Source organism: Dermacentor variabilis, chromosome 5 (genome assembly GCF_050947875.1).
Source record: "Dermacentor variabilis isolate Ectoservices chromosome 5, ASM5094787v1, whole genome shotgun sequence".
NCBI lineage: Eukaryota > Metazoa > Arthropoda > Arachnida > Ixodida > Ixodidae > Dermacentor > Dermacentor variabilis.
In genome coordinates, this window is record NC_134572.1 from 78,839,524 (window position 1) to 78,852,582 (window position 13,059).

Consider the following 13,059-nt stretch of genomic DNA (forward strand, 5'->3'; position numbering starts at 1 on the left):
GCCGCACACTCAGTGACACACATTCAGAGATTCATGCTGGCGAGAGGCTCATTGGACAGTGGCACCTACCCAGTGCATTCGTGGCGCAGTTCGGTAAAGCGCTGGCGTCAACGACGTTCATTGGGAAGCGGCACATAGCAAGTTCATTTGCGGCGCAGACTGCTAAGTCGTCGGGTTGCTGTCCTTGAGGAACCCGTGTGACGTGGGTTCAATTCCGCGCAGCATCGGATAAATTTAAGGGATTCCCTTTTTTTGTCATTGTATAGCCGCACTTACTTACTGGAAACTGCCTAGTGACCTAAGTTTGCATTAAATAGATTGAAGACCAGCACAGATCGACTGCCACCTACCCAGTGCTCCAAGTCGACGTTTCATTTCGGAGAGTTTCATTGAAGAGTGGTATTTACCCCATCTGGCAGTGGCGCATGTCGGCGAGGAAGAGATTCATTGAAGAGCGGCCCATATGTACACATTCCCATATGCTCAATGACTCAAGTTGGGCCGACGGTTGGATTCGATCCCTGTTCCCTCAGTACAACAGCGCGATACTCTAACCGTTCGACCATGGACAACAAGGTGACACAGGTTGGCGGAAAGATGGTTATACACAAAAATATAGATAGATAGATAGATAGATAGATAGATAGATAGATAGATAGATAGATAGATAGATAGATAGATAGATAGATAGATAGATAGATAGATAGATAGATAGATAGATAGATAGATAGATAGATCCATGAATACATACATGCATACATACATACATGCATACATACATACATACATGCATACAAGTCCGTGAAGTACCCTAGGAATGCAAACGCGTTAAAGTTTCAGAATTACTCAGCATTTCTGATGTACTAATTGTAAACACTGGAAACTTACCTACTTATTCTTAAGCCTTGACTTCACCTATATGTGCATGGTTGTGTACTTCCTGCTTCTCCATTCTGTCCTAAATCGGTTGTTAAATGGAAGGATTGAGATTTCAGGTATCTCGCTTACTTACTGAAAAATTTAACAAATAAGATAGTACACAAATAAATTACCTAAACAAAATATTTCTTAGAATGTGGTCACGAGTCACCTGCAGGAAAAAAAAAAGAAAACCTTTTGTTAAGTACTTATTAGCAAATACAGGAATACTTCAGCAAAGTAGATACAGGACGAGATTAGTGTTTATAACAATTGAAACTGTATACTGAGGCATGAGGAGTCACACTTAATGTTCTGCATTTTGGACTGAGCTTGCACTGGGCTGCACTTGTGGGCTGTCATCCATGCTCGTCTTTAATGGACTCCTGCAGCACCGGTGAAAGACTACAAATTGTAACCGCATTTGCGTAGTGGCCTGGAGAGAAGTTTGTTGCTGATCGAACTCTCGGTCGAAGGATCTTCGTCTTTGTTATGTTTATCTTCATTATCGCCTCCTGCTTTCAAGTCACCACTATGACCGGGTTCCCGGCTGGTGCTACGCTGTATTATGCAGACACAAGCAAAGAGAGAGATAGAGAGGAGAGATAGAAAAGTTTGGGGTAATCAAGACGCAGTAACGCAAACCCGGATGGTTAGTGCGTGCTTACAGGATGGTCACAAAGTGCACATCTCCCGAGAATTAAAGCAAGAAGGTATCCTAACATAGTGAAGGCCGGTAAGGTGCGCGTAATCAGCATGCACCCCCATGCTCGGTTTACTCGCATGTTCTTGAACAGATCGATAAGGCGGTAGCCAGCATTGTAGTGCTTGTTTTGTCGTACTGTGGTTTTTATTCCTTGTAGTTCTTGTTCTTCTGGTACGTTACCTCTATTTCCCCTAACATTGCTTGTTCTGGCGATTGCTCAAGGGTTGGCGCCCCGCTCACGTTAAGCGCAAACTGACGTCGCGTAGTAAAGGTCGGGCTCTTACGCCTCCTTTGCTGGCATAATCTGTGGCAGACGCTTTCACTCTTACAAAAATTAGTTCCGCCAGCACAAGAACTGTGTAGAAACTTCTGTTTTGCCTTCCCATAGACTCGAGCTTTTCTGTGCGTAAATATCTACAGATTTTGCGTATGCGAACGTTTTTATAAATATTATATTATATTTAGTCTATTAGTGGGCTGCAAAGTTGCCAACTGTTTGTTATCAGAACAACTACAAATGATAGACGACAAAAATTATGAGTACGTAAGCCCATGTACTATTTGCACAAACTTCACAGTTTTCATTGAAAAACGGCTACGACCATGCACCGCAATGGCTCGCCGACTATGGCGCTCCGCAACCGAGCACAAGGTCGCAGATTTCGATTTACAGCCGGTGTGAACGTTTCTCGACCGGAGCTAAATGCAAAAACACGTGAAGATAAATGTAGGGGCACGTGAGAGAACCTTAGATGAGCGAAATCATTACCAAGTCCTCCTCTGCTGCATTTCTCATAGCCGCAGTGTTACGTTGAGGCGTTAAACACAATCAATCAATCAATCAATCAATCAATCAATCAATCAATAATGGGCGTCTATAGAGTCCCCAAAGGGTTTTGGCAAGGTTAAGCTAAAGCGTTCACAACCAAACCGGGCAAGAAATATGTTGAGCAGCGCTGCGCAGCTCACGTGACTGGGTTGATCTGCCCCGCAGTACAGAAATGTCTAGGCTTCCGTAAACTTCGGCAATGCAACAAGGCTAACCCCGTCACTCCACCTTAAGTCTAGTGCAGCCGAGAAAGTTGGGAACTTCTGTGCGACGGATGAAAACTCCTCATCGTTTGCTCAGTGGATTAAAGTGTGCACACGTTGCGAGGGTACCTTCGAACAGTTTGTCATTTTCCCGCCGTAATACAGCATTGTAGACGGCAACGTGCGATGAACAACGTCTCTCTGTCGCTTTATTTAGATTCCTCGTCTGTAGGATGAAGAAAGAAGACTTGATGCATTCAGCACGAAAAAAAAAAAAAAGTAGTAGTGATGAAATTTAAGAACGACGAACGTGCTCGGAAAACAGCTAGTAGGAAGCAAGCACGCATTTCGAAATCCTCTTCTTTGCAGGTTTTCAAGTTTTCCGTTCTATATTGAAGCGCACTCTGTTCCCAGCATTTAACTACATCTGTCACCGTTTCTGCTGTAAACTTTAATCCTGCGCATAGATATGGGGAGGCATGATATGCGAGCATATGTATACGCATAATTCGGAGTATGTATGCTCTCGCTGATGTGGTGAATAAACTTATTTTGGCTGCACCTACGTCCAAATTTGAGGTGGATTCTTTTCGTTAAAAAAGAAAATATATATTTTTTTATCTCCCAACTATGCTGAAAAAGTTATAATTTTTAATTCTTTCTGATGAACTGAGATGAGGGCGTTGGAGTGTCGGTCCCTTATACCGAAAGAGCACGCCACTGGCAAAGAAGACAGAAAAGAGGAACATGTTGTACATAATATATGCAAAGTAAAGAAGAGGAAGCCAGTTTCACTGATGAAGCCGGCACTGAAACAAACGAAGCTTAGAAGAATACCGCGGGCGATGTATCCAGGAGAAACGACCGCGGCAAGCTGGACACGTTGTTACGGACATACATTCTTGCGATTTATTCTTCCGGGAAATGCTCGGCGGCAACACAAACACATCGGATCTCATTTGCAACCAGCGATGTGTTCCAGCGGCTGCGCGCTAGCATGGGGGCCGCCGGGCTAGCCCTAAGGAATGCGGCGGTCACGGGGATAAGTTAAACAGAGCTGCGTCCTCTATAGCCGGGAGTGATGCAGCCGCAAATAGGGAAGCTAGCTTTTCCGCGTTCCGAGCACGCTGACTCCACGTTACATGCTGCGTGCCCGCCCACGTGTGTACGACTCCCCGCACGTCTTCCAAATGAAACTCGCCCTTGCCCGCCTCTCCGGCCTCAGCTACCTCAGTCGCATTCCGCCGCCGGGCAAGTTTCCTTCGCCTGCACTCACTGGTCGCCGGGCAGCGCGCAATCAAACATGCATAACCTTGCCTCTTACTGTGCTGTGGGCTGCCACGGTGCAGTTTGTCATTCATAGCACCACCTGTGGTGTGCGTGCGTGTGTGTGTCAGTCACTTACTCTCGTGCGCTTTTCTGTGCGCTCGAGTTTGTATGGATGAACTTGGATAAGACAGACAGAGACAAATAGCAAACGCAAAGGAAAGAGACGTAGTAGGGTCAACCGGACGTACGTTTGGCATTCCGTTTTACCCCGTAGAGAGGGGCTAATGGGAAAGAAAGATAATAGGAGAGGACGCGCGGCATAACTAATGGACGCTTATCGTAGGCTCTGGGTTTCGATGTCTACGTTAACTCAGGAATTTCTTTACGAGCAAGCCAAGGATGTTGCCGTGAGGAAGGATTTTTGCTTCCGCAAACTTCATGTGATGCAACTGGTTTAACGCGGTATGAAAAAAAGATGGCGCTGCGGGTTTATCAACTGCGGGTCGCGACTCCGATCTGTAGTACTCATACTACAGATTGGAGTCGTACTGTGTGTACTGGCGTATCGTGGTTCATTCTCCTCATCTTTTTTCATTATTTTCTCTCTCACCTCTCCAAACGGGTAGGCATGGTGTCTTCTTCAGAAGACAATTGATAGCCTGATTCGTTTTCTGTTTGTGTATTATGTCTGTCGTTTTCATACGTTTACATGATCAGTAATAATAATAGCACTGTAGTGAACAGCTGCTCGGAAGGCAGTTACGCTGCCAGAAATGACGGGCAATGCGGGACCTTCAATTTAGTCGCGACGTCTTTTGCATATAGGCCACTCAGCATAGCCGGTGACGATCCACCAACATTTCTTGTGATTCTCGGAATGGCGAGATTCCAAGCTGAAGGAGGCACCAAAGAAGAGGTGGACGTTTTGATGCTGGTGCACAGTTGACAGCTTCGATTTTTCGTGAAAACAGCCGGAGACGCCATTTTAAAAATTTATTGAGCCCGTAAGCGGCAATCAACCAGATTAATTTATTACGCAGTGTTACAGTAAACTTTGTTATTGGAGGTCCCTTGCGGTTCATTTCTTCCTGCATTAATAATAATAATAATAATAATAATAATAATAATAATAATAATAATAATAATAATAATAATAATAATAATGACTATAGGCTCGCCGCGTCTTCGAAACATCAAACTATGCAAAGTTGAAGCTTAGCTAAACAAAGGAGACTAGCAAGAACTACATTCTAGCGGTAGTGGTGACGAGTTGGTTAAAGCTTCACGAAACGCCTCTACATCGTGTCATTCACGCCATTTTTCGTTCACCCGTCGCCTAAACCTGGTGTCTTTCTTTTCGATGTTCGACGTTTTACATTCTATATTCCGGGATGCGTGTAAGCGTCAGAAAGAGGTAGGTGCCGAGAATGTTTTCCGCTTCAGCGATCATTTTTGCATCAAAAGCTTTGGTAAAAGGAAAACATCTGCTGCCGAAGTAACGAAACGCATATAAGCCTGTCGAATTGATCCATACATGTCCAAAACATGAATGCGGCGGGTTTACCATGCTCCTTTCTTCTCCTTTCCACAACTGCGCAGACTCTCGGTTTCCTTGTATGGGCCTTGTTCCCTCCATTCATGTTTTTTTTTTTTTCGCTATAGCACACGTAGCCTGCGCCGTTGTTGTACGTTCTTTCACGCCACAACGGGAAAAGGCGCTCGCTGCTTTGGTGAAGAATGAAAACGGTTTTGAGGAAACAAAAGCTGAACGCCCACCGTGGTGGCGTGATGATGTGGAAGTTTATACACTGTGGCTGCCGCTGTCTGCGGCTATCAGGAGAAACCATTGCAAATTTCTACTCATTTCTGTTTTTTTGGCATCAGCTTCCCAGTCGTCCGAGTTTTGCAGAAAGACCGCACGAATGGACGACGGTGGCGCGCAAGTAATGGACACTATAGGCGCCTTTGAAAGCTGAGCGGTTTGCGCACGTTTTCGCTGCTCGTTATTGTTCTGGTCGGGCTCGTTCAAGAGTGATCATCATTCTCGCGGCCGCGCGCCCATTCCCGGGTTGTGTGACATTGCGTTGAATGGCTTTATGAACATATATTCTCTTCACCACCCATAAATAAATAAATAAATAAATAAATAAATAAATAAATAAATAATAATAATAATAATAATAATAATAATAATAATAATAATAATAATAATAATAATAATAATAATAATAATAATGCCTATTTTATGCCCACTGAAAGCACTAACGCATCTGCCAGTGATCTCCAGTTACACCTTTCTCGCGCCAGCTCGATCACTCCATCTTATGCCTGCAAATTTCCTTGCCCCATCTCATTACATACAGCTTTTTGCCGTGCTCGACTGCGCTTGCCTTCTCTTTGTACCATTCGATGTCTGTAAACACTTGGCACTACTATTTACGGCAGGCTTGCTACATACATTGCATTTCGTACAACGCGACGGTGGTTATTGCTGGGCAACCGACCGCAACGCATCTAATAAATGTCGAGGGCCTGTGTTTATAGTTGGCACGCAATTCATGATCTGCCACACAGGTATCTACGAACCTTAACGTTCTGCAGGATTCTCGTTATCTAACTTAAATGGCCTCAGTGCTTATCACTGTGTTTCTCGCAGTCATCGCCGGAATCATTCTGGGAAGCCTTATTATACTGAGCTGCGCTACCGAACCATATCTTCACCCGACTTCTTCAATGGCAGTGCTTTTAGGAGCGAATTTTTTCAACATGCTATCCCTTAAAGTATAGGAGAAGGCCAGTAAATTTGAAGAAACGGAAAAAACGAGAAGCAGACATCGACAAAGTGGCAGGAAGGTGCACCATCTTCCTGTCGCTTTGTCTGTCTCCTTCTTGTTTTCCCCCTTCTTCAAATTTGCTGGTGTTTTCCTAGTATAACCACGTACCAACTAGCCCAACAGGCCCCTCTTACAATATCTATGCACCTACGTGGCCACAAAGTCTGTGCCGATAACTATCTGGAAGCGCACCAAGTAATTCAGCTTACTGAGTTACATAACACTTATCACGTGTATACTTTCGCAACCAAGGTGCTCTGTTACGCACTAAGGTAGCAGTGCATGAAATATAAGGACACAAGAGCCATAATACTGACGTCACGAGTGGTGTCCTTATGACCTTGTCTATCGCGCGCCGCTGCCTTAGTACGTCGAAAAAACTAGCCCATGAACTCGTGCGCACTAATTCAGCTTAAAAAAAAGGGATAAACGACGCTCATAAATGATTAACACTTTCGTAAGTGTTATCACTCCTCTAATGTGCATTGGGATACGGCAATTAAACTCCGTAACTATATAAATTCACCATTACATCACAGTTGCGTCAAAATCATTTTAACAGCTTTGTAAATAGCACCTACGAGAGGACGCTTCATACTGCGTGCATGTTTTCGGGCTGGTGACTTCACTGCTTTAAATAACAGAGTCAAGGGCAAAGCAGATCATTTTAGTAAATACAGAGGTTATAGCTTTTTAAGCGGTGTCCTCTGAGTCCAAAATGAGAGGGAGAATTACGCAACAAAGTTAAGGTGGCATTCTGTTAACCGTATCGGGCAACTGGCACAGTAAATGCTGTAGGGACTGACGACGCCGCCGAAGGCGCTACTGTTGAACATACGGCAGTGGGGACATCAAGGTATCGCTGAGGTATAGCTATGTAAACAAAAAGAAGTATCGTCCAATGACTCTGCTCACGCAGCCGTTGTTTACTTTTCATTTTGCGCAGAGGAAGCTGTGCCCCTGACCGAAGGCGAAGCCGAAGCCAAGAAGAAAGCGGACAGCGTCGAGGCGTTGACCACCATCAAGTGCCTGTCGCGGAGGCCTGCCTCTGCCCTCGAGGAAGAGTCGGTAATGCACACGGATACGTTTGAGTACGGTAGCGCTTGGATGACTTCAGTTAGGTGTTTGTGTCAAATGTAACTCACTCATGTGCTGAAAATGGGGAGGTGCACACCATGTGATCGCGTCCGAATAGAGTGCAAAATCAGTGAGTAACGAAATTAGGGAAAATCGGAGCGCATATACAAACGGTACGCTTATCAGTGCAGTGCGAAACGGTGCTCCATTGCACAAGTGTGATAGTGAAAAAGTTAAATATTTTATTTGTGCTCGGGTATATTAGCAGCACATACGCGGCGTCTCATGCACAGTTTTGTAAACCGGCACGAGTGTCAGTTATGGCATCGTAATTTGTGTCTCTGGTATGTGGGAACTTCGGACAGGTTAGAGCTACTTGACTCCTCGCGTACTTAGTGATGAGCCCAAAACTCTGAATGTACATGGATACATGCAAATTTCTTTGAACTTTTTTTATGGTATCGGCCTGCGAGGTCTCGAATCGTGCGCTGACAAGAAGTTCACAGAAATGCTGTTCGAGAAAGATATGATCGAGCTTTATTTTTTGTGTGAGGCTCAAATGTTAATGTGCTATTTCGTAGTCTTACCCAATGTGAGCCAACCCCATGAACCGTGCCATAAATCTGAACGCAGGTGAACAATGCGAGTTGGACGCACATGGTAAGGAAATGTTTGGACAGTGAGTGATTCCGTTTCACCTGAATTATCACGGCGCAGTGGGCGGCACGTTTTTTACGGCATCGTGAGCTATACGCATATTAAAGGAAACTTTATGCCTAGACTGAATGAATGCTTTGCTTTTGTGACGAGGAGAATCAATACGCTAAACGAAAAACTTAGCCCCGCAAGTGAACTTGGCCGTGGAAGCACACACACTCCCGAACCAGATGAATCTCTAAAATCCCAAACACCGCGTAGGCCTGAATGTCAGCCCTTATAATAAAGATTTTTACTCGCTCACTATATGCACTCGTGTATTCACGGGGCATATACTCCCTCAAACACTCATAGAGTGTTTGAGGGAGCGTTCACTTCAAATGAGATTGATACTTGTATCATGCAGCGACTTCCTTTTTAATGCTAAGGCACTAGAGACGAAGTTCAGCTACTTGGAGGTATCTGTCTGAAAGAATTGGCCAGTCACTTAAGCAGTGCAGTAAGAGAAAACGTGGGTCGATGCCGAAGTCAGTACAGCCTAACACAGCGTCTCAAAGCGCTAGCTGTCTGAAAGCAAGAATGCGAGAAACTGGCCGGACGTTTCAAAGAGCTGCTCGGGAACTAGACAAGCGTGCGTGCGATCGTAGCCCAATGGTTAGAGTACTGGAATGCTGTACTGGATGACAGAGGTTCAATCTCACCACCGGCCACAAATGTATGTCTTTATAGCATTATAGGTGGACTACCGCCACTCCATGATAGTCTTCACACGCGCAGCTGTCGAGGCTTCTTACACATCCCATTCTAAGTATGCTATCGCATACTTAGAGAGCTCGCAAAGTTCTGGCCTAGTTTTTCTTTTTCTTTCTCATTTTCAATTCTTGTAGCTCTTCTATGAAGCCCTTGTGGTGCCTGACTGCCGCTTTTGCGCGTGATCACACACTCTGCGTGACAGATGATAAGAAATGATTAGAATCGCAGGCGCAAGATTCCTACACCTAATTTCAGTTAAATCCACAAATAAATAGACATCGTACCACATGTACCAGCGTGCGTCAATTGAGGCTTTTGGTCGGGTGATACACCCCTCGTGGTTGCTCAGTGGCTATGTTGTTGGACTGCTAAGAATTGGGTCGCGGGTTCGAATCCGGCCTTGGCGGTCGCATTTAGATTGGGTCGAAATGCGAAAAAACCCGTGTACTTAGATTTAGGTGCACGTTAAGGAATTCCACCTGGTCCAAATTTCCGGAGTCTCCCATTACCGCGTGCTTCATAATCAGAAAGTGGTTTTGGCATGTAAAATCCCATAATTTTTTTTTTTTTGGTCTGGTGGTTCTACCGAGAAGAGTTTAAGAAAAGGCACACAGTCGTCCACAAGAGCTTACGGGACACAAGATATGCAAAAAAAAATAAAATAAAGAAAGAGTGAATTCCAGTGAAGCATGGCACATATACTGGAATTCAAAGTTCTAGCCCGTAGCATTTTTTTCGACATACTCAGTGATGCATAATATTATTAGCGTGATGACTTAACAGAGTATAAATTTAGACTTATCATTCAAGCAAGGTCCCGTAAAGTTATGTAGCCGACTGCGCATTGATTGGGTGACTGATACGATGTTCAAGGTGTCCGCTGTAGGTCCATTTGTGTTTCTCTTCTGCTGCGCAGATAAACGACAGCCAAGAGCGTGTCAAGTCGCGCGACAAGGCTGGTGGACGAGACGACGCTGCTGAAGCCCCTCAACAGGGCAGCAACAACGTCATGGAGGAACTAGTGTGGAGAGAGTGCGGCCTCCAGCTGAGCGATAGTTGCACCCAATCTGCCATGGAACCTTGCCAATCCCTACAGTCCTGCGAAGAGACTTCAATCCCTGCCCATTTGACGTCTGAAGGTTAGGCGTTGAGTTGGCCTAATCGGATTATTTGCCAAGAAAGAGACAGAGTATAATGCAGGGAGGCTAATCAGGGGCGGCGGCTACCCTACACAGGGGTACGGGTATAAAAAAAAGAGCAAGAGACGGACAGGCATGTATTGCGCATTACGCGGTCATGGCACGATCTGAAAAAGACTCGCCGACACTGGATGACAAAAACGCACGGTGTACGTTGTGTAAGCGTTCAATGGGGTTTCGGCTTAATTAACGGCCAGTGTGTCCACCTTACCGACTCCTATTCCTGGCAACTCGCGGCGCCTATCTACGTTACGGGGATGGAACTCTGAGAAATTATGTTCGGTCGCAAATACCGGTTTCGGCGAGTTGGTAATATATATGCATAATTATGCATGGATAGTGCGCAATAAACGAGGAAAGAAGGACGCCCTTGGTCTCTGTCCCTTCAATTTGTCCTTTTGACGCGAAGGCATTAAGAGGTAGCTTAAACTCGGATGCTCCTATCTAAATGCATATAAAAGGAGAATTAGTTTTTCTCGGCAAATACTGCACCAAATTTGACAAGGTTTGTTGCATTTAAAAGAAAAACCTAAAATCTAGTGACTGCTTTTTCGAATTTCTGATTTAGATCGTCGATCATTTATGAAAAATTAGCAAATATCAAATTTTCAGCAAACGAAACTACAAAGTTTACAAGTCTCTAACTTAGCAAGGAAAAATGGCATCCCAATTCTGTGAATCGGATCTGATAGTACATCTAAAGCGGACAAAATCGATGTGTTACACATGAATTTTAAAAGATTCAGTAATATGTAGATGCAGCTTTTGCAGAACCCTTGTACAGAAGGTGACATATTCGCGTAAGATATTAATTGAGATATCGAATTTTTGCACTTTGAATGATCTCATGTATTCCGTTTACAGAACCATGATATCTGTTCATGATGCAGATCTATTAATTTATAAACTTCATGTGTCTATTTTATTCGAACTTTCCAGTTTTTGAGAATTCGTTTCACAAACTTCAGGCCCTAAATCGAAATTCCGCTTCCAACAGTCACCAGAATTTAACTTTCTCTCTCAAATGCAACAAATTTCCTTAAAATCGGTCCAGGCGTTATCTCAGAAAAAACGTTTTTGCGTTTTACATGTATTTGAATAAGCCGCGTCAGAGTTTGGCCCCGGAGTTGGCCCGAGCTAAAGCTTCCTCTTAAGGAGCCCGTGTAGCAGAACACGCGGCGTCAACACCCCGTGTCAGCGTTTGACGTCGCTTCGGCAAAAAATCCGAACCACACATACCCAACCAGTTCTCTACCACCAGAGTTGCTCTTACCTTTACTTTCATACTTTACAAAGTTCTTCCTAGGAATTTTGAGAACGGCAACCCGCAAACTAATGTAATGGCAAAAAACACCGACAGCGCGCATGCCCTTTATGTTAGCTCTTATCAGAATGAAATTTTTAAAGTGCGAAAAAATAACAGGAGATCAACCCAGGCACGAGGCCGCGTTTCTACCAGAAAGCTCGCCTTCGTGCATGGCGTTCGCGGCAAGCGCTTCCCGGCGAACGTTACGGTTATATAAGCTGCAGGCAGTTGCCGGGAAGCATGAAAAGCAGTAAGGGGTCTGTGAACGCTATCGCGTTCCACTCTTAAAGGCGAAGCTTAAGCGCCCTCTAAATTTTTTTCTTGCGCTATCGGCAGCGAATAGAATCGGACGTTACTTATATGTCATCATCTCTTTCACAGCCGATATCGCATTAAAAACTGGAGAAGGTGATGGTGGTAAACATTTATTACGTGAGCCTTTTTACAACATTACTTGTGAGGCGGCTCAGGAGCGCGTAGGGTGGTCCGGGAATTTCTGGCCCTCGGCGACCCCCAGAGCCCAGTCCACCAGCCGTATTTGGTCGGACCCGCCGTGGTTGCCCAGTGGCTATGGCGTTGGGTTGCTGAGCACGAGGTCGCGGGATCGGATCCCGGCCACAGCGGCCGCATTTCGATGGGGGAGAAATGCGAAAACACCCGTGTACTTAGATTTAGGTGCACGTTAAAGAAACCGAGGTGGTCGAAATTTCCGGAGTCCTCCACTACGGCTTGCTTCATAATCAGAAAGTGGTTTTGGCACGTAAAATCCCATAATTTAATTTTTTATTTGGTCGGCTGGGTTGGAGCTAGACACCGCGGTTTCCCATCCCTCGACGTCGGTGAGTTGCCACTCAGAGGGTGGCTGGAGCTCAGGGCATAAGAACATTATGTGATGGACGTTGGATGGAACATTATGTGATGGAAGTCGCGCCGCAGAGCGTACATTCCTGTCGATATAGGCCTGGATGAACCAGGGCGACAAAAGCTGGAGAAAGGAAAGTTTGTGCCTGAAGCTGGCGCCTGGTAGTTTGCTGGCATTTGGTTAAGGATTTATCTGGGGGAGGATATCTCAACCGCATTTCGCGGTAGTGGAGGGTGATCTCGTAATATTCTACCAATCGGTCTCTGGTGTTATCCAGGTCATCGGACGGCGTGGCTCGGTTGACGGCTACTCGAGCGATAGGATGGGCCATCTCATTGCCTGGATGGCCTGCGTGCGCGGGGACCCATATGAGTTTAATTGGTGTGAGGGGGGTCTGATGATTGAGAATTTTCCGTGGTCGTTCATGAACTCGGCCTTTCGAGTAG

General features: G+C 45.2%; 1 protein-coding gene across 1 annotated transcript in view; it reads left to right on the forward strand.

Moving 5' to 3' along the window:
- LOC142582844 (uncharacterized) overlaps positions 1–13,059 on the forward strand; it is a 127,994-nt gene that overhangs the window by 87,545 nt on the left and 27,390 nt on the right. The window contains exons 2-3 of the mRNA XM_075692923.1: positions 7,706–7,827; positions 10,163–10,385. Of these exons, the coding sequence (XP_075549038.1) occupies positions 7,706–7,827; positions 10,163–10,385 (345 nt within the window). The remainder of the gene's footprint in view (positions 1–7,705; positions 7,828–10,162; positions 10,386–13,059) is intronic.